At 31.9% G+C, this 22,753-nt stretch overlaps 3 protein-coding genes across 4 annotated transcripts; 2 read left to right on the top strand and 1 right to left on the bottom strand.

The window, feature by feature from the left end:
* The first annotated feature begins 802 nt into the window (after positions 1-802).
* Positions 803-4,476, top strand: LOC115997251 (ubiquitin-conjugating enzyme E2-23 kDa-like). Of its 2 annotated transcripts, XM_031236767.1 has the most exons (7): positions 803-1,005; positions 1,649-1,699; positions 2,195-2,274; positions 2,666-2,780; positions 3,000-3,052; positions 3,244-3,372; positions 3,899-4,476. In XM_031236767.1, exons 1-7 carry the CDS (start codon positions 893-895, stop codon positions 4,030-4,032), a joined length of 675 nt encoding a protein of 224 aa, XP_031092627.1. In that variant the 5' UTR covers positions 803-892; the 3' UTR covers positions 4,033-4,476. The 2 variants fall into 2 exon arrangements, with proteins under 2 accessions (XP_031092627.1, XP_031092628.1); XM_031236768.1 differs by lacking the exon at positions 1,649-1,699.
* A 1,113-nt stretch (positions 4,477-5,589) lies between these two features.
* On the top strand, positions 5,590-7,955 carry LOC115996153 (probable inactive receptor kinase At2g26730). Its single transcript, XM_031235293.1, has 2 exons — positions 5,590-6,817; positions 7,426-7,955. The coding sequence occupies exons 1-2, from the start codon at positions 5,626-5,628 to the stop codon at positions 7,953-7,955; spliced, it is 1,722 nt and encodes a 573-aa protein (XP_031091153.1). The 5' UTR covers positions 5,590-5,625.
* A 3,169-nt stretch (positions 7,956-11,124) lies between these two features.
* On the bottom strand, positions 11,125-15,277 carry LOC115996152 (beta-galactosidase 15-like). The gene is made up of 16 exons (XM_031235292.1): positions 15,104-15,277; positions 14,921-15,016; positions 14,702-14,814; positions 14,549-14,615; positions 14,348-14,440; positions 14,102-14,245; positions 13,929-14,017; positions 13,730-13,835; positions 13,568-13,655; positions 13,268-13,386; positions 13,002-13,163; positions 12,700-12,902; positions 12,515-12,618; positions 12,322-12,431; positions 12,016-12,234; positions 11,125-11,715 (listed from the first exon to the last, which is right to left on the bottom strand). Exons 1-16 carry the CDS (start codon positions 15,275-15,277, stop codon positions 11,125-11,127), a joined length of 2,478 nt encoding a protein of 825 aa, XP_031091152.1.
* Between the last annotated feature and the right edge of the window lie 7,476 nt (positions 15,278-22,753).

Raw genomic sequence — 22,753 nt, 5'->3', positions numbered from 1 at the left:
GCAGTAGCCGTTGAGTGGCAAGGATTAAAGCCCTGCTATTCGTGGCCTGCCACTACCGCAGGGCCCTGTGGCCTACGGGTAGCCCAGCGAGACTGGCAGAGAGGAGACAATAGCCTCATCTCGCCTCGTCTCCCCCCTTCTCCACCTGCAAAACCTCCATTTTCAAACATTTGAACAACTCCATCATCCCGACAACAACATTATATCACAAAAGCATCAATCTCTCATCAAAATAAACACCAAACACTACACATTTCATCATATACTAAAACATCAAACAAGAAAATACAATATATCATACACATATCACATATTTCAGAGATTAAATACTAGATTTTGGGAGTCCATGGGTTATACCTCAAGCTAGCATCAACCCCTCAAACTGATTGCCTTCTCTAGTAGATTGGAGATTGCGGTTGGTTGGTCACCATCCCCGTGACGGAGGAGGCAACCAAAACTGGATGCCTTCTCCGTCCCTTGAAAATGGCGACCAAACTTGGTCGCCTTCTCCTTCTTTGTCGTTGGAGAAGGCAATCAACCTTTCTCCGACGACGTGTTGGTCGCCGTTGTCGGTTTTCGTCACCAGAACATGGTCGGAAAACATGTATTTGGGTCTTGATGCACTAAGTTAACATGTTTATGTACTTAATTATAATTTTTAAAAGTTTGGGAGTCTAATTGACTTCTCAGGTAAAATTTGAGAGTGTGTTTATCTTTTTTTACCAATAGCTTATTTCACCCTTGGTCCCAAGTTGAAGAGAACAAGATTTGGAGGAAGCAGCAATTTCCTGGTAAAAAAGACATGAAACATACCATAAATTTCGCACACATCCCACGTTGCTGTCTTTTCGCAATAAACAATTAAACACGTTGTTTAATACAGTAACTCCGAATGTATATATACAAATGCACCCATTATTCACATTTCTTCCTTTTCAGATTTTCTTGTGGCCTCTTTGATTTTTTCTTACCGGGCGGTCTATACTCTATACATTTCGGAAACAGGTAGCTATGAAGGCGGGGAAACAAGAATCACTTCCGCATACATCTCTCCTGTTCATTTTCCTTAATATTATCCTCTGATTCATGCTTATTTTCTGACATTTTTTTTTGTGATTTCTATGATGATTTGATTATTTGATCATGATTTGTAACAACGTAACTCAGTCTGGGTTTGGATCTTGAGATGATTAAATGTTGAATTGGTGCTGAAATTGTTTCAAATTTGATAATTTAAGATCATTTTTGTCAGAGGTTAATTGAATTTACCCCACTTTAGACTCCTCCTTATGTTGTAGAAATGGATAGCACACCACACATTATCATGGGATGATGATCTAGGGTTTGGTAAAGCTTGTGTTTTTATGACCTAGGGTAATATGATAATTAGAAAGTAGAGAAAGATAACTAGGAAAGAAGAGGATTATTATGACTTTTGGAACTGTTATAACACAGCAAAGTTGTGTGGAATAGATCCTTACCTGGGCATTGATAATTATGAATGTGCTAGTTATTTTAGCTAACTGCCTGCCGATATGATTATCATTTATGATAAAATTTCGATGATCCAAAGTTTATGTGCATGCTTGTGTGTATGAACTAGGCATGGTATGAGAAAGTTTTTAATTTTCGTTTTTGTTTTTTACAGTCTTAGAATAATGTCTCCAAGTAAGAGGAGAGACATGGATGTCATGAAATTGTGAGTTTACTTTGTTTAATTTCTTTATATTAAGCTTCTGTAGATTCCCGAGTTGTACCCATAGTCTCTTTGACATCAACTATGCCCATTCAAACACTCATCTGTGCCTTATTTACATGCAAGAAATTCAAAGAACTGCGACTACTTTGGAGCTTAATAAAAGCCATATGAGATTTACGAATTCATGGCTACAATGTGTGTTTTAATGAAGATGACTAGCTTAAGAACTGTTTGGAGACTGGAGTGTTATCCCCCGTACTGTGAATCGTTTCATATTCTCTTGAAATCCATTTTTTTGGGGGGTATTTTGCTGGCCTAGTGGTGGCACTGTGAATTGCATATTTGTAGTTCTATGTTATAATCGTCTCACTTTTCTTTCGATTTTTGTCTACAAGACTTTCTCTTGACCGCTTTATGTCCTTTAGAGACTAAAATTTCTATCATTGATCTCCCTGCCTTGTTTTTTTTTTTTTGTGTTGTGTTGTGTTGATTCAGGATGATGAGTGACTATACCGTCGAGACAATAAACGACGGGCTCAATGAATTCAACGTGGAATTTCATGGGCCGAAAGAAAGTATGACATAGTGCATTCTTTTTACGCCTTTTACATAGTGTTTGCATGCTTGACTGCATCTTGATGGATTGGCGTTTGCTGTTTGAACATGCACTTCTGCCCCTCCATAGTACATATATATACAGGCACATAACTGTTAATTTAAGCACCTATTCATAAACAGACAGAACCCTATAGACAGACATAACCCTTTGTTTTCCAATGATTTACCCGAAACAAAATTTAGATTTTGCTAGCAGAAATTGCCTTTAAGCCATTGTAAGCTTTTTGGTAAGTTACATGTGTTGATTTGAATTTCGGGACACTATGCTATGTATGCCATTCGATCTTTACTTGTGACGAGATGAAACCATCTTTTTCGATTTGTAAAATTTGGTCAGTTTTCTTGCAGGTGCTTATGAAGGTGGAGTATGGAAAGTTCGGGTTGAACTTCCAGATGCTTATCCATACAAGTCGCCTTCGATTGGATTTATTAACAAGATATTCCACCCAAATGTTGATGAGTTGTGAGTTAATTTCTTCTTGTGGTTTATTAATGCTCTGTTGAGTCACCAGTCAGCACAAAACAAATCCCATATTCAGAAAGTAAGTTCGAAATAATCGTAATACTAATATTGCTTCCCTTTTCTGTACCGAAAAGAAATAGAAGTATTGTAACATAAATTTGTATTTTTGCTTCTGCAAAACAAAGAAATCGAAGTTGTGTATTCTGTAATGAATTGCAGGTCAGGCTCCGTCTGCTTGGATGTTATTAACCAGTCTTGGAGCCCCATGTTCGGTAATAATCAGAAATTTGTTTATTAGAGTATTTTTATGTCTATATTTACCACATTATAGCAAATTTTCTGGGTGCGTTCTTATACGCAATGGACAGAACTTCCTCTCTATGATGAGAATTTGTTCGTTGCACAAATTTTTTTTGGTGTATATCGTGGCATTATTGTCTAACCATGATCACTATTGCTACAGATCTTATAAATATCTTTGAGGTTTTCCTTCCTCAACTTTTGCTCTATCCAAATCCGTCGGACCCTCTAAACGGTGATGCAGCTTCTTTGATGATGAAGGACAAAAATCAATACGATCAAAGGGTTAAAGGTGTGAATATTTCTACTATCTCTGCCCTAAATTCCTATGCTATTAGCATACCTTTTGAGAGACGAGCACTGTTGTAAAAATCAACCTAGGCGGCCGCCCCTAGGCCGAGGGGATTTTACCCTTAGGCGGGCGGACATTAGTTGGCTGACTAGGCGGCCGAGTTTTTTTTTTTTTGGTGTGCAATGTGTACACTGTTGTGTATTTCTTATTTTTTGGGTGACAAGGGAAACCCGTAGTCACTACCCAAGGGTGTGCAATGGGTAAACTCCGCCTTGTAACCCTAGCCGGCAAAGGACTACAAAGAGGTAACCAGCCTAGGTTGCGCATAGCTGACTGGTTCAAACCAAGAGGGCTAAGAATCGAACTCTTGACCTTGTGGTTACAAGTTTGTTATGCTTAACCATCTTGACTGGTGTTACCTCTGCTTTTCTTATTATTATTAAGTGCCTAGGCGCCCTAGCACCTTCTACAACATTGGAGACAAGTACGGATATAATTTTATCATCCTAGCTAAACGTTTGTGCAGAGTATTGTGAGCGCTATGCAAAGAGCGAGAACATTACAAAACGCAAGGACGAGAGCGAGGGTGACGAGGATATCAGTGATGGACATTGCACGTCGAGTGATGAAGACGAAATCACTGGATTAGCTGATCCATGATGACAGTGGGGGCGTTAAATGATACAAGCGCACTATATTAACACACTGTTGTATGTTATGCATGTTGTATCTTAGGTTAGGCTCGGATCGAGTTACAATTGTTAGATATAGAGAAAGGGATCGTCGGATCGAAGAATTGTTCTTCGTGATAGTGTCGTGTGTCAGCTACAAATGACAACGACGAAGAAATGGTGGATTTAGGGCGACGGAACAGGTCACAATTGTAGGATTGCCAGGATTTTGTTTGTCTTGTAGAAGTTGTACTCTTGTGTTGGAGGCTCTTTCAACTGCAATACCTAGTCTTCTGGTTGTTAAGGTCGGCCAGATTGTTAATTTATTTCTCATTGTGAAATGGTTCTTTCATGATGATGCAGATAGGTTTTGTTTTCCATCAAGTGCACTGTAGAAAAGTGAAAATAAATGATTGAAATTTCTTGTGGTGTACACTTTTGGCTTGTTTTGGTTGTTTCAGGGAGGAAACATCCTTTAAAGGGTATATTGTAATACCCAGTTAATTTGGAGCTTCCACATTGGTGGGAGGACCTGCTATTGTTAAGACTGATCTTACGTTTTTGTTCACAATTTATCAGTTAAAAATTAATTGATGAGCGCTTGAATGATGGATGCAGATAAAGTTTTTTCCTGTTTAAAGAGTGATTGTTGGGTATGTCGGGATTATTTAATGGCCTATGTCTATATTTAAAATATTTTTGAATATATTTAGTTTAAATGAAATATAATTTTTGACTTAAAATATATGTAAGATTTTTACATTTATATGAGAATCAAATTTATATCAGTATGCAACATAACTAAAAATATGAATGACCCTGTTTGGTAATGTAATTAGCTTATCAGTCAATTTTGGCTTATTTGTCCACTAATAGCTGTTTGACTTGGTTAAATAATCGTGTTTGATTAATTAGTTTTTTGTAATAGATTATTGCTCCAAAATGCTAAAATTCAAAGTAACTTTTTCAATTAGCTTTTTGAGAAAGTCATTTTGCATGTAATCACAGCTTACAGCTAATTTACCAAACAAATTTCTACAATCAGCTAATACTATCAACTAGTCAAACTCATTAATCCAATCAGCTAACAACTATTTACCAAACACTCCCGTTATGTTATGTTATGTTACATTATCACAATTAAAACTTGAAATCTACCCTCAATTTTAGATTTCAAATGTAAAAATCCAAGGATCGTTGGTAAAATCTTGCTCTATTGTCCTGAAAAAAAATATGGAGTACAAATTTGAATGCACCATATCCCAGTGGCATCAAAGCAATGAGTCAATCAAGAAAACAAAAGAACAATTCCTCTTGCCGGCTCTGCATTATACTATCTTATTTGCCATGACCTTTTCCATTGGAGTTTCTGATTTTGTTCTTTGTGTAATCAGCCAAATGGCAGACTATTACACTTATCAACATCCCCTTCTTAAGAAGGAAGAGCCTAATTCGAAATCCCATTTTTTGTACAATGAATCAAGTTCCCATATGGGCAATCTTGATGATCACAATGTTGCTGCAAATATCAGTAACTGTAAACTCAGAGAGTGAGCAAGTGAGGCAGGCTCTAGTCCAGTTCATGGACAGAATTTCGCTCGGGAAGATCCCGAACGATAAGAATTTCGGGTGGAATCTCAGCTCAGATCCCTGCACAGCCAAATGGAAAGGGATCAGCTGTGATAAAGGGTCACAGTTTGTGAAGAAGATAGTTCTTGATCACTTAAATCTAAGTGGAGTTTTGGATGCTGCTTCTGTTTGTGCAGCACAGGCTCTCGGGGTTCTAAGCCTCAATCGAAACTCTGTGATTGGGACTTTACCAGAGGATATATCCAAGTGTGGGAGCCTCACACACTTGTATCTTCGCGAGAATAACTTCACGGGCAGTGTTCCTGTCTCCATTTCGCGGTTAATCAACCTCAAAAGGCTCGTGATATCGAACAATTCCTTCTCGGGTGAGCTGCCTGCAGACCTGTCAAGCATCTCGGGTCTGCTAACTTTTGAGGCGGAGAACAATCGTCTCAGAGGGCACATCCCGCGATTTGCCTTTTCCAATCTCGGGGAGTTTAATGTCTCTAATAACAATTTCAGTGGCCCGATTCCTCGAATGAATGGCAATGTGAGTGGAAATAGTTTTTTAGGCAACCCGGGGCTATGTGGAGAGCTGATTTCCAAGCCATGCCCTTCTTCTCCTCCCCCGCCTTCGCCTCCTCCTTTGCAGCCTAAAACGAAAGGTCTGTCGTTTTTTGCATACTTAGGCTACGCTGCTCTAGGCCTAATTCTGGTGCTGTTACTAGTATTCGGCTTGATCAAACGATTCAAGCGAAAGAAGAGACAGAAAGGCGGAGGAAATGCCGGGAAGAGGGCTATTGGCACACCAAGAGAGCACAAGGCGAGAGGGGCAAAGTCAGAGTACTCGATCACATCTGTCGAGAGTGGGATGGTTTCCTCGTCGTTTGAGATTCTCTCGAGCCCTCTAGTCGTTGGAGGGTTGAGGTTCGAGGACTTGCTTCAGGCCCCGGCCGAAATGTTGGGGAAAGGGAAACATGGGAGTGCTTACAAGGTGATGATTCTTGACAAAGGAGTAAACCTTGTGGTGAAGAGGATAAGAGGTTGGGACATTCTTAAAGAGGATTTTCAGAAGAGGATGCAGAGGATCAATCAAATGAACCATCCAAATGTTTTGAGACTTGTGGCATATTATTGCTCCAGGCAAGAGAAGCTTCTGGCTTATGAATATCTGCCCAATGGCAGCCTCCTCAACCTTCTCCATGGTATGTTTTATATAGAGGAAATACCAATTTTGGTCCCACACGAGTATTAGCATAATGACAGTTTTCATTCACATGTTTAATTCCTACCAATTATTATTTTAGTGCCAAAATTCATCACTCCGGTCACTCCTTTAATTTGTTTAAGACATGCCGAAATATGAAATTATTAAGGGTATTTTTGTCATTTTCAAATTAAGATTCCAATTTGAGCATGAATAAAGTGATTTAAGTCCTAAGATCGATCTCAATTTGCAGTTCTCCTCCTCAAATTAAGGTAGGATGAGGAGAATAATTGCGAATTGGGATCAACCTTAAGGCATCAAACCCTCTATTCATACTCAAATTGGGATCTTAATTTGAAAAGGGCAAAAATACCCTTAAATATTTTAGATTTCGGCAATCCCTTTATTCATACTCAAATTGGGTATTAATTAAGTTGAAAAGGATAAAAATACGTTTTATATATTTCCAAGTGTTTTTGAAGTCAAGACCTTTTATAACTGAATGCGATCAATTAGTTAGTCTAGTCTATGACCTTATAAACTCCTATGTTCTCTCTTATATTTTCAATGTGGGTCTCTTAACATGTTTTCGGGTGGTGATTCCAGATGCCAAAATCGGGTGGGGAAGTCGGTTAGGCATTGCAGCAACTGTGGCCGGGGGACTAGCCTTCATGCATGAAGGGCTTCTTGGGGACAAAATAGCACATGGAAACCTAAAATCCTCAAACATTTTGATGAACAAAGACATGGAGGCATGCATTAGTGAGTACGGCCTAATGCCCGTCGACAACCAGCCCGATAGCATCAGAGCAGAAGAAGACGCGTATGCGCCTTTCAAGAGCGATGTGTATAGTTTCGGGGTCGTTCTGCTGGAGCTGCTAACCGGGAAGCCGGTGCAGACCAGAGGGGTTGATTTGGCTAAGTGGGTGAATTCAGTGGTGAGGGAAGAGTGGACAGGTGAAGTGTTTGATAAGGCCTTAGTCTCAGAAGGTGCCAGTGAAGAAAGAATGGTGAGTATGTTACAATTGGCATTGAAATGCACAAATTTATCACCACAACAAAGGCCAAACATGACCCAGATTGCTCACATGATCAACTCCATAAAAGATGATGAAGACAATTCACCTTCCACATGAGCTTGCTTTTGAGTATTGAGACCACCCAAAATTTCCCATTTTACTTGTTATAATTTTTTGACATAATATTGTATGAACATTTGTCTATTCTACAAACATGATAGCGATTCCATTTATAATTCCTTCCTCTACTTGTTGAAATAATTGTATGCCTACTGCACACCTCTTAAGTACTAATTGCAGATTTCTCTCGTTATTTAAAAAAAAAAAAAGAAAAAGAAATCATTGTATCCTTCTCAATCCATCCGGTCTATTCGGAATAATTATTTATCAACTTTTGACCCAAGACGTTGAGTCTGATAAAATATATTAGAATACACAGTTGTAAATAGGGATGAGATTCCTACTAAAGATAATACAAGATTTCTCAATATTTACCCCAAAAATAGCTGACACCGCTTACTTATTATGACCCCCCATATTCCTACTAAAGATAATACAAGATTTTCCAAAATTTACCGTTTGCCCTAACATACGCTCATAGGAGACATCCCTTAACAACCTCCGCCTCCAGCTTTAAAAAATAATAGACCGTGATACCGCAAATTATATTGTGGATCATGGTCCACAATGCATTGTGGACCATGATCATAACTGATACTGCAGTTGTGTCGAACGGATACTGCAGTTGTGTTGAAAAGATACTGCAGTTGTGTTGAAAGGAAACTGCAGTTGCATGGAACAGAGGCCATTTATCCGTTCAACACAATTGCAGTATCCATTCAACACAACTACAGTATCTTTTCAACACAACTACAGTATCCGTTCAACACAACTGCAGTATCAACCATGACCCATGGTCCACAGTATAACGACTGCCGTGATACTCGGCTGGACCAGACTGCTTATTGAAGAAGAGATGGGAGATTCCTGGAACACCTTGCGCTACCACACATGGTAATACTCGGCTAGACCAGACTGCTTTGGTCAAGAGATGAGATAACCTCTCGCTCTATACAAAGAATGAACAAATATGGAGAGAGTGTGTCACCTTGTCTCAATCCCCTTAGCTTGTAGGCAATAACATATGTTAAAGTTCCATTCACCGTAAAAACACATAAACATAATGAGATCAACCCATGTAGCATCAAAAGTCATTCGGATCATGATCTCGTGCACGTAAGTAGCCCCGCTCCATTTTATTAAAACATCAAAACTTTTGTTAATTAAACTCAACTCATATATAATTAAATTATAAATAATTAAATTTGATTCATATATCAACGAATTAATTGATTAGATCTTACTTTTTAAACATTTATTAATTCTTATTATTGCAAGATTGTACTATGTTGAGTTTCTCTCGAATTACATTTGTATTGTCAATTTTTGTAACACGTATAAGAGCATCTACATCAAAGGTTCTTTTACAGTTTTTGAGGGGAAGATAGCCACATCGAGGAGAGAGAATGTTGGTGAAAGAAAATTTAGTTCCTCCTATAATGTATGGTTCTTTCGAGGAAGAAACATGTGCTGGGCGCCGTTGGGCATGCCTGACCTATCTGTCACTTATCTTATCCCTGATCTCTTCTCCCAAACTTCACCCCACCAGTTGAGTTGTCTATGTTATTATCAGTAAGTCTATCATTTCAACAATTAAAAAAAATACAAAGTTCTCTTGGGAGAAAACAAAACAAAGCATAGACATGTAAGAGCATCCTCAATAGTCAAGGTTTTTTGTTGGTTTTTAGGAAGCCAAGTAGCTAGGAGAGAGAGAGAAAAGGGAAGAGAAAAAGAAAAGAAAAAAAAAAGATTCTTGACAATTTTTTTTTTTAAAAAAAAAGATGCAAAGGTATAATTTCAGAAATGCTTTAGCGGGCGCATGTAACACACGTGTCGGCTGGGTTGGGCGATGAGACACAATTTTTTTTTTAATCTCCAAAAATCAATGCTTTCAGGAGAACGTTTTGCTAAAAAACTAACTTTTTCCATTTGTTAAAGGAAAATACTTGGTAGACTCTCATTTTATACTCCCAATTTGTACTCCCTCTTACATGCTTTTGATGTAGACATGGATCCACATGATGAAAATAATCAATCTCTGTTTAGCACCTCAGGGAGTAAAAGTAAGAAAGTATTAGTAGAACTCTTTGTTAAAAACTATTGCTTCACAAATAGGGATGCTCTACACTTCATTGGATGTGGTGGACCATTCAATCATGCACGCCATGTATCCTTGAGTGAGGCACTAATGAGTGGTGAGATTTGTCAAACTAGACAAGAAAAGATGGCAGAAAAGTAGTCCCGATTTCCTAATAATCATAAAAGTTCTACTACATGGACTCTCATTTTATACTTCATTTTTACTCTCTAATTTTAATCCCTAATGTGACAAGGGAGTAAAAGTCACAAAATTTGAGAGAATCATAAGATTTTTACTACATGGACTCTCATTTTATACTCCTTCACTTTTACTTAATGTGACAAAAGAAGGGAGTAGAATTTGAGAGTTCAAGCACTATTTTCGTAATCACAATTCATTAGACAACATTAATTAGGTACATGCTTTAATTTACCACTAATGTCATTGTCACTCTTGTGTTAAGTAGTCGCATAAAACAACCTAACCAACTTCCACATGAATATAGAACAAATGATGAATATATTAGAGCATTCTTAATAGTATAGTTTTTTTTCACAAATTTTTAAGTGCAAGTAAGAGGAAGAATGAAGAAAAAAAAGAAATTGTCAGAAAAAGAAAACAGGAAAAAAATGTTGGTTAACGTGCCCAACAAGCACCTTTTTAAAATTTTTCTATTATGTAAGATCTCAAACATGATCTCTTCCTTGTCTCTCTCTTCCACCTCACAAATCCCATCTAATTAATGAGGATGCTCATAGAACATCTACATCAACTGAGGTTTTGTTTGGTTTTTTTATCTCCTGGCAGAACCCATTTTTCTCTCTCTTGGCTTTTCATTCCTTCACATCATTATGCATTGTTCCAAAAATCACAAAAAAAATATTGATAGATGGAGATGCTGTTATATGTAACACGAGAATAGCCCAGCGGATTGGAGAAAATGATGAATTAACTAATAATTTTTATATATTAAATTAAAACATATAAATAAAATAGACCAAGCTAGTCTAATCGAATCTAAAATCTAGACAAAAAACACCAAATCTAACATAACCTAAACCAAAGCACTAACCACAAAACCACTAACTAACAAGTAGCTTCAATGGCAAGGCTTCTCAATTTGTCTTTGCTACAAGTTGTAGTTGGAAAAAAGCCCTCAGAGACATTAATAGTGCACTTCTCCTTCCCCACACAAGCCCCTTGAACCACAGCCATAGCATTTGTGGCATCACAATCACTTCTTTCAAATGACCCACAACTGCCCTTTGGTTCACCAAAACTAGCAAACTTAATCTTTGACATCTTTTTGCCTTGGCAAGAAAGTTCCAATGTTTTCCCTTCTTGTACTTTGGCACATATGGTTCCTGGGACGACAGTTTGGACACTCACTTCTTGAGGACGACCGCCCATCTCTTCGAACAAAACCAATTGGTTTTTGCCTTTACGTAGGAAGGAACGTGGAACATGGTACCATCTTTGCGAAGGCTGTCCGCAATTAGTTACACATTTTGAGCCGCCATAGGTTCCACGGTAGTCGCACTTAGGGCAATTGGGTTTGGCAAGGAAGGATGGCCAATATCTACCAATGTTGTGTCCATTCACCCATGCAACTCCCTTCCCCATCCCTGTCAAGTCCAGGACAACAGCGTCTTCGCCTGCTGGGGTCTTAAAGAATGTCTGCAAGAAAATAAATAAGCACAAGCTTAGCAGTTGCTCGGTCTCTTAGTACTCGTTGTTCGACTGCATGGTTTCAAGTGGTCGGAGTTTGGACTCCCTTAAAAAACTGGTTAGTCCTTGATCTCAATGGTCAGTCCTAGCTCGGCCTCATCGGTTGGCCTAATTTCAAGTGGTCGGTTAGGCCCCCATAAGACAGGGATCAGTTTGGACCCCCTTGGAAACTGGTTGTCGGCCTAAGGACATGATTTTTTAAAAATTTGTGTGCTCAGAATGGAGAGAGTACTATATAGATTAAGTTACCTTGTACCAAATAAACATTCTGTTTGTTTGGAAGTCAGATTTATGCCATGTTAGCTTGTTGTGGTCATCGAGTTCGTAAAGCCCTTTAGAAATTCCATGTATTCCGACCATATATATCCATGTGTTTTTTGATAAATCCAACCCTTCTCCATTTGGTTCAACTATCTTTACTGGTCCAATAACTCCTTGTCCTACTTTTTCGAAATACTCCCCATAATTCTACCAACAAAAAACACAACCAACAATTAGGACAAAAATTAAAAAAAAAAAAAGAATATTTGATGGTTGTAATGGAAAAATTCTTACTGGTAGTCCGACAGTCTCACTAAGTAAAGAAATTGTATTGATGTCATCTCGGAGTTTCACATTTCTCTCAAATGAAAATTGATACTTTCCACCTTGAGCCCACTCAGAACCTAGAGATAAAAATATAATTAATTAATAAATAATTATTAATTACAAATAATAAAAAATTTAAATTAAGAGACTTAGCTTTTACCAATATGCTTGTTGTTTAAAAAGGCATGGAGGACATGGCTTTTGGTATTAATTTGAAGAGTAGTCTCCTGACCCATAATTGGACTGCTTTTATTTACCTTGAAACTGAACAAAACAAATACTAATTAATTAGTGATCTTATATATAATAATATAAAAAAAAATTGTGATTATTTCCAAGATATACCTGGTCATGTACCACAAATAATCAGTAGTATCATTTGTCACAACTTTTTGATCAAACAATTGTTTGGCATCAAGAGCATCAATCAATACTGAGCTTTGTTTATTGTCACCATACTTGAGATGCATAACAGTTTCAGGCCTATATGACCATTTCAATGGCTTTTCACTTAACTTCTTCACCATCAGAGTGGTTTGAACATTAACCTATGATAAGGAGAAAAAAAAAACCCAATAAAATAATATATTAAAATTATAGGTTATATTTTGGAATGTTACGTAGATTATATTGATGCCTTTACTCACCCGAGCTGTGTTATAAACTTCAGTTTTACAGTCGGGAAGAATTGTGACAGACCATGCAGGAGTAGTGTAATTTCGGCCTTCAAAGGTAATAGATATGTCATCTTTGTCATTTGCATTTCCTAAGAAACATACCCTTTTCTCCTTGTACTCATACACGGTTGACTGGAAAACATAGAATGATAAATGTCATTAGATTCATAAAATTTGAACAAATTAAATTGGAAGAATATATATACTTAACAAATATAATGAATTATAACACTTACAGACATCATCCTTCCATAATCAGTGTTGGTTGCATTGCCATACAAAAGTACATCCTCCAAAGTGTATAAGAGGTTATGGAGTTCCTTGAGATGCCCCCACTTTGGCTGGTTCACATTGCCTAAACCATTCCCACAATAGTATTATCAATGATCAAAAAGTCGAGCGAGCGACGATTAGTCGGGTGTACCATTACCGTTAAACGGATAGGGAAAGACTCAAAACACCTCGTGGGGTTACAAAAAATAAGATCAAAAAGTTGATTTGAAATTAGATTGAGATTTAATAATTAAAGCTTTTACCATATTCATCGAGGGGAGCATTGTAGTCGTATGTTGTGGCAATGTATGGTCCACCTGAAGTCCTTCCAAAGTTTGTTCCACCATGATACTACCCGACAAAAAACTAGGTTATTAAACCAGAAACCAATAAAGTAAAAAGAGCAATAAAACGCAATATCATACCATATAGTAATTTTGTAGAGATCCACCATATTGGAAAAAACGAGCAACTGCAAATGCAAGATCTTCTGCAGGTCTGTGAGGATTTCCATCACCCCAATTCTTAAACCTTATTACATATTAAAGAATAATAAAATTATTAATGTATTTAAATTCTCAATTAATTACATAAATAAACAACATAAATTTAAAGCATACTAACCATCCACTCCAGTTTTCAGTCCAAAACTTAGGGTTATTTTTGTTCTTAGGCCAGAATTGATCACAATAAAATCCATTGCAGGTATTAATCTGCATTTTAAACCAAGGAATTGAAAAAAATTAAATATAATTACTCAAAAATTTTAAAAATAATTTTAAAAATTAAAAATTTACCATAGTTTTTGGAGCATCATCCTCTTGACACATGATCCAAGGCACTCCAATATTCATAGAAAGAGCAAAATCCGCACACCAATTAATATATTTCTTTCCTTCTTCTCCATAGTGCCATATGATATTCCCATACTCATTTTCAATCTGATTATATTTTTTAAAATTATAATAATAAATATTTAAGTTTGAGGTGATAATTATAAAAAGGATTAAAAATTAAAAAACATCAGAAAATGGAAACATTACCTGAGCAAGGATAATATTTCCCCCTTGACTACCAAAAAGCTTCTCTCCTTTTACCATGTCTACAATTTTCTTTGTGAAGATTCCCATCTCCCTCTGAGCAAAAAATAATAATTTTTAAAAATAGGAAATTCAATATAATAATAATAATAATAATAATAATAATAATAATAATAATAATAATAATAATAATAATAATAATACCTTGAATACTGCATTGTTGGTTCTGAAAGTTATGTTTGGCATGTTGTGTAACCACACAGGAAATCCTCTGAAATTTAATTTAATAATAATAATAAGGTAAAAAATTACAATCTTTATAATCTTTATGAAGCAAAGATGAAGATTGAAATTTACCCATAATTCCATTCTGCACAAACGTATGGACCTATTCTTAGCATGGTGTAAAGCCCTTCATTTTGTACTGCCTTGAGAAACTGTATCAAATCTTTATTTCCCGAAAAATCATACTGCAATATTAAGTAAAAAATTTTAAAAAATTATATGTATACACATAATTCTAAAGTAAATAATTCTAAATTAATAAAGAAAATTATAAAACATTTCAGTTCCAACCTCACGGTAATTAGGTTCGTGAGCATTCCAGAAAACATAAGTTTCAATCGTGTTGAGACCACCCTCTTTGGCCTTTCTGATCAAAGAAGGCCACATCTATATAAATAAAGAAATTTAAGATAATTAACATTACAAAAACTATTTAAAACATTACTTAAGTATAATAACCAAATTGAGAAATACTTGAGCCGTGCTACGAGGATAGTGAATTGAACCAGAAAGGATGAATTTTCTTTGACCATTGATTTTAAGAGCGCGATTATCATATGTAACTTGTAAAGCATTATGGAAAGGTAAATAGCAAGAAAATATAGTGATAAGAAGTAGTGACATGAAGCTAGTGAGAAAAGATGCCATTTTTGCAAAGAAGAATAAGAAAAGTAAAGGAATGGAATGAATCTTTTGTTTTAGTATTCCCCTATTTATAAGAAGAATTGAAGCATGTAAATAGCTAACACAAACTTTTTGAATACTATCTAAATAATATCTACTTTTACTAAGTAAAAATGTATTATCTTTAAATTATCTTTTTAAAAAATTTCAAAAATCACACCTAAATTATCCTTATGTCATAAATTTCAATAAGATTTTTAACACAATATTTAATTATTTTTAATTCTTTGAAAATACATCAAAATTAATAAAGGCTTATAAAATATTAAGTATGAAATTAATAGCTAATTTTTCATATTTTTCTTGCTTTTCTAAGAGTTAAAAAAATTATTTTATTTTCCTTTTCAAAAAAAAAATTATTTTCACTTTTTTTTATTAAAAAAATCCATTTTTGTGAGAGGTAAGGGGTGTCTTATAAATAAATTATAGACAACTTTGTCCTAAGGTATAAAATGAAATATTAAATATGACATATAGCTAATAACCGACTTAAACCGAGAAGGTCAATAAGCAATTCCCTTAAGGAGTGGAACTAATTCCATCAAGTTAGGAGAAAGAGAGGGAGAAAGGGAGACAAAGGAGGGTAGAAGGGACGGAGGAGAGGGGGAATAAGCATGCTCCGGAGAGATTGTTTTCTCCGGAATATGTATGTCAAGGCGCGTGGCCGATAAACGCCAGATGACGCACTAGTTGGACAGGTAGAGGGCGGAGGATAACGGTATCCCGCTCTTAATTTTATTAAATCTATACTATATATATAAAAAATTTCCTCCTCCCAAATTTTCCCCCCAAAACTTAGGGGTATTTTGGTCAAATCATTTATTTTATTTATTTATTATTTTATTATTTTATTAATTATCCATCCTATAATATTATTATGATAACTAGTATTTTTGCCCGTACGTTGCACGGAATGAATTTTGTTATAATGTTTTAAGAATATTTATATCGATATATAATTATATAAATTATAACATCAATATTATATAGTGCAAATGATGAAAATGGTTGGATCGATTATGTTTTCTAATGTTATCTTTGCTTGTTCAAGCAAATACTTGGTCAATTACCCATGCGATGCACGGATAAATATTTTAAATTATATATTTAGATAATAAAATTAAAGATAGAATAATAATAAAAATTCTAGAACGTGTACAATTATTTTATTATGTGATTAGTGTAAAAATATCACTCAATATAATATTTGTTCTCTTTTAATATTGAATTGCTTGTATAGATTGATTGTCACAATATTTTACCAAAAAAACATATTATAAAATATTATGTTATTAAATACAACACGTGATTTTAAAACATTTGAATTTAAATAAATCAAATGTGCCTAGAATATAAACATAATTATGCAAATTACACATACATAAAATATGCCAGTAATATGCATCGATATATATATATATTGTATGCATGTCATTTAATATAGATACATTTAAAAGATAATCATTGCTATTATTTTAGTCATCTAATCTAAATAAATAAATAAATAAAATACAATAAATAAATGAATAAATAAAAAGTCTAATGAAATAAACCAATATATATATATATTTATTTATAGCAGCTTATTAAAATTGTTTTCGACAAAACAAAAAAAAATTATCTCAATCTTTTAACCCTAACACCCCGTACAATCGAATCAATCGTACCGTAATTGTCTAAGCAGTACATTAGGCATTTATTCCATTGAGTAAAACGAAAGTAAGAACCAATATGGGTAGAGTTCTATTATGCAGTTGAAAAAAGCAAGAGATACAATGAAAAATGATGAATTAAGGTAAGGTAAAAAAAAATCTTGAAATGTAATGATTTATATATTAGTCTCAAAATCAATTAGATAGAAATTATATTAGGAAAATTTTATATATATATATATATATATATATATATATATATAAGTTGAATAATTATAGTACATCAATGTCAAAACAATTATTCAATTATTCTTTAATTATAATTATAATAATATTATACTTTTATATATATTACTTAAATAATTACACGGAAGAAGGGAATGAGAATTACCATAATGATTACAATAAATAAAAATTAGGTAATTATATTAATATTTAATTGTTAAGTTAAGTATTTGCACCTAAAGAAAAGATAACTATAATTTATCTTGTGCAAATAATATTATACTTAAGTATAAAAATGTATATAGATTGTCATAAAATAATCAGAAAAACCACATGCATGGGGGAGTAGGTGATGAGAATTACCATAATAATTATTAGGCAATTATTAACACATGAATAATTTATTTTGTACTAATATATATATATATATATATATATATATATATATAAATATAATATTAGTACAAAATCAATTATACTTTATAATGGCAAGTATAAAAAAAAGCCATAAAAATATCATAATAATTACTCAAAAGAAGGAAATGATAATTTATTTTTGTACTAATAATATTATACCTTAAATATAAAATAAGAATATTAGGCAATTATGTTAATAAATAATTAATATTTTGATACATTAATTTCGGTTAGGAATTGAAATAATTAGGTTCGAAATAATTAATAAGAATATTAGGTAATAACAATGTCATGAAAATGTGTTTTTCGAATTCAATTTGCAGTATTAGACAATTTTATATATTATTAATTATGATTAGATAATTATATTATTATTAAAATAAATATAGAAAAATAAAGAAGAAATAATTTAAAAAATAAATATAATGTCAACTATTATATAATAAAAATGCATATTACATGTTAATGGTGTAGAAAAGATATCTAATAGTATAACTTAATTAACCGACCAACTTTTGCACCTTACAACATTAGATTTTGAATATCTAACCCATAAGAGAGTGCAGAAATATACAGGTCGCAATCAATTTAAAATTTTAATGAGAGAGACCACTTAGACATTACAAAATCATTCATCTATCAACTACAGAGTTATTTTTAAAGAAAACCTGCATCCAATCTCGTTTCATGCTTGCAACAATCTGCAACACTCCCTTTGATACGTCACTCTTGTAGTCATCTTTCATTAAAATTGATGGAGGAAGAGAAGTCAAAATTATGCATTTCAACTCCTACAGCCCACAACGATTTGGAAGAAAGCACATTCGATAATTATCTAAGCATTTTGAATGGAGATGCACCAATTCATAGAAACAATTAATCATTATCCTTAGCAATTTAGTTTACACATCAAAAATGAGAAAAAAGGGGACAAACTTAAACGAATAGAGGATGAATTATTTTGACCCTCAGACCATTAGTATAACGATGCATGAAGAGGCTAGGATCAACAGGTTTCTGAACAATTGGATGTTCTTCGAGGCTCAAAAGCTTGCAAACACCTAGCCAATATATAACTATAAAAAGAAAACGCAATAATTAATTCATATCATAAAAGGAAGATTTAGCGCGCGTAATATCATAACCTTGAAATATGATTTCTTACTGGGCGGTGGAAGAAAGGAATGAGAAAACTACCAACATGATGAGGCGAGGGAGGCAAGTGCAAAATGAAAGAATTATATATTTTTTTTGTCACCATCCATGATATTTATAGGTAGGGAATGTGAGAATTATAAATTAATAATATCAAATTCCTTTTTCAATTTACCTCTTAATCAAATATTACTTCAGTCAATTAGGAATCTTTATAATTTTCCATTAATTAATAATATTCGTTTCCTTTTCAATTTGTCAATAATGATTATTACCAATTATAATTAATAGATTAATAGATATTAATATATTGTTTAATAAAATTTTCCATTAATTAATAAAATTTTCTATTTAATAAAATTTTCCATTAATTAATAAAATTTTCTTACCAATTAAGCTTTACTAATTATTTTACTAATAAATTATGTAATTAAATATTAACAAAAATTTGAGCGGGAAAAAAATTGGAAGGAGGATGTTACTTTTATATATAGTATAGAAGTATAGATTATATATAGATATATAGATTATATAGATATAGATTATTAGCATATATATATATATATATATATATATATATATATATATATAATATGATTGACATTACCAAAAAATGTAACAATCAAAAGCACATTCTGATCTCATTAATATTATTCTATCATAATACTAACCATAATTACTAATAATAAATTATAATTAATATTATTCTATCATTAATATTATTCTATAATAATAATAATAATTAATTAATATTATTAATATTTAATATTATTATTATTACCATTTTACTAAAATACCCCTACCTTTGGGCGGGAAAATTCTAGAGGAGGATAATGCTTTTATATATAGTATAGATATAGATATGATAATGATAATATGATAATGATAATATTGTTAATATTAATGGGTGATGGGTGATTGGTGATATATAATTGATAATTGATAATATGGTATATGGTATTATTCTTAATATTAATATATTAATATATAATATATTAATATATACTAATATAATTGGTGATTATTTTAAAAAAGAATAATTAATTGGTGATTGGTGATTAGTGATATGATAATCTATATATATATATATCTATATATATATATATCTATATATATATATATCTATATATATATATATCTATATATATATATATCTATATATATATATATCTATATATATATATATCTATATATATATATATCTATATATATATATATCTATATATATATATATCTATATATATATATATCTATATATATATATATCTATATATATATATATTCCTATATATATATTAATTGGTGATTAGTGATATGATAATCTATATCTATATCTATATATCTATATAATTGACATGTAATTAACTATATTAGAATGAAAAAATTATATAATATTGTAGTAAAATTTTTACATGTCAATCATCTATATTTACATAAAATTAAAATTAATTATACTTTCCTTTTAAAAAATCTTCCATATTATGTTTATCCTCCACTATATAATGATGAGAAATGACTCTTCTCTCACAACGTACCAATATCTGTGCTCTCACTATTAGTTAGAGATCTATAATCTGTAATTCTACGAAGTCGAAGATCGAACTTTAACACGCGTAGAATTGTTATGGTATGCGGTATGATTTAATTTTTAGTTGATTCATTCTGTATGTTGGAGATCCTTATGGTGTAGTCTGCATTCCATAGAGTATTTTGTAGTACTGTGATTTAGTTTGATTTTAACAGCTCAATATGCTTTAATTTTTGCTGATAAGGTTTCAAGTAGCTAGCCATTTATAGGCGTATCACGTATGTAAAATTACAATTTTCAGAGTGATTGTAGTGAACAATCAAATGTTTTCTATAATTATATATTTTAATCACATTACTTTGATTGGTAATTTCTAATGGAAAAACATTGTATTGTAACTTTGTATTACAAGATTTTGAATGATAATACCTTATTTAACTATCCATCTTTTTAGTTGTACTGTGCAAAATAACTAGCAATCTACGGATGCTCATCTATATATTGTAGAATTTGCAATCTTGATCTTCCCCATTTACAGATGCTCATGTAATTCGGTAAAAATGGTGGTTACTATACTTGAATAAATCCTCAATTATTCATTCTAATTGTTCGTTTTATCATTCCAATTCTTAATTTTATAAAAAATGGTGCATTGGAAGCTAAACATGGGTCATTGTATCATTGATTGTTGATTCCAATTATTACTAATCTTTATCATTAATTGCACAATACTAATCACACTTATTAGTTAAAAAATGGTGATTACTATACTTGAATAAATGAAATAATAATATTAAATTTTGTAGCCTCGATTTAAAATCTATTATGTTAATACAATAATAATAATAATAATAATAATAATAATAATAATAATAATAATAATAATAATAATAATATTCCGTAGTAATAATAATCTAAAATTCTTAATATAATTTTCCTAATATTAATAATAATAATAATATAATAATAATCCATAACTCTTAATATAAGTTTGTAACTAAATTTTCCTATTAAATCTGTTTATAAAGGTAATTATAAATATAGAATTGAGAAATTCCTATGATATTTTATTTAATTGATATTATTTCTAATATATTTTATCTAAAAGGCTTCTTTCCTTTTTTAAAACATTGTTCCATATGTTAATCCGTTTAATATGCTAATCTATACAGGTAATTACCATATACTATTTACCATCTAAATAACCCGTGGTAATTACCAACTATATTTAACATCTAAATTTATTATGGTCATTAAACATAGAGATTTCATTCTTACGATAATTTTATATATTTTTACTTCAGATAATGTCAATTACCCGTGCATTTCATTTGATTACTTTTGAATAAAATCTTAAAAATTATGACAACTAATGAATTAATATTGTTGTTCGTAATATAAATTTTATCAAATCAGTTAACGAAATTGATAATACACATATTACATCCATAATTAGAGGAGATTAACAAAATTATGATAATTATTTCAATTCACGTATTATTATGCTAATTCACATATTATTACGTCCATACAATTATGTAAATTATTTCAATTCACAGATTATTACACATATAAAATTATGCTAATGGTTACTTTGGAATAAAATCTTAATAATTATGGTCATTGAGAGATTAGTTCAAACATTATACTTTTATTAAATGGTTTTTTATACTTGCCGTAATTTTATCTAATCAATTAAAGAAATTAATGGTACACATATTACGGACATAATTAAAGAAAATTAAATATACACATATATATTACGGATAAAATTAAAGAAAATTAAACATACACATATTACGTCCATAATTAAACGAAATTAAAAAATATATTATTTTTTAATAATAATAAATACTCCTTAATTACCATACTTATTCATAATACATGGACGTCATAATTAGCATAATATTAATCTATACTATATATAAAAACATAAGAATAGTAAATGCATATTTTAAATTTTAAACAATAGTAAAGGTAAATTAAAAATAGAATGAAAATATTTCAATAATAATATTCTACATCATTAATTAAAAATAGAACAGAAATTAGGTAAAAATACCAGTGGATCTATTATTCTAATTGACTAATTAACTGAAAATAAAAAAAAATCGACTAAAAATGAATCTGATGTTACTAATTGATTGAATATATAAAAGGAAATGAATATTAATAATTGACTATAAATAAAAAAATATCCATAATTAACTAAAATGAAAAAGAAAATGGTCATATCATTGCAATTTAATTAAAAAAGGAAAACATTTTACATCATCAATTAAAAATGGAACGAAAATTATATAAATATTACTACGTAATTCTTTTTATTTTTCCTATATAAGGTTGCCTAATATTAATTTACACATAACAATCGGCACTAATAATTAAAAAAAAAAAACAGAAGAACTGCTAGAGACGTTTGTTTTTTTTTTAAATTTTATTATTATAATTATTTAATTATTT

Source organism: Ipomoea triloba, chromosome 11, assembly GCF_003576645.1.
Source record: "Ipomoea triloba cultivar NCNSP0323 chromosome 11, ASM357664v1".
Taxonomy (NCBI): domain Eukaryota; kingdom Viridiplantae; phylum Streptophyta; class Magnoliopsida; order Solanales; family Convolvulaceae; genus Ipomoea; species Ipomoea triloba.
Note: the sequence above shows the minus strand (reverse complement) of the source record. Positions and strands in the feature narration are given on the sequence as shown.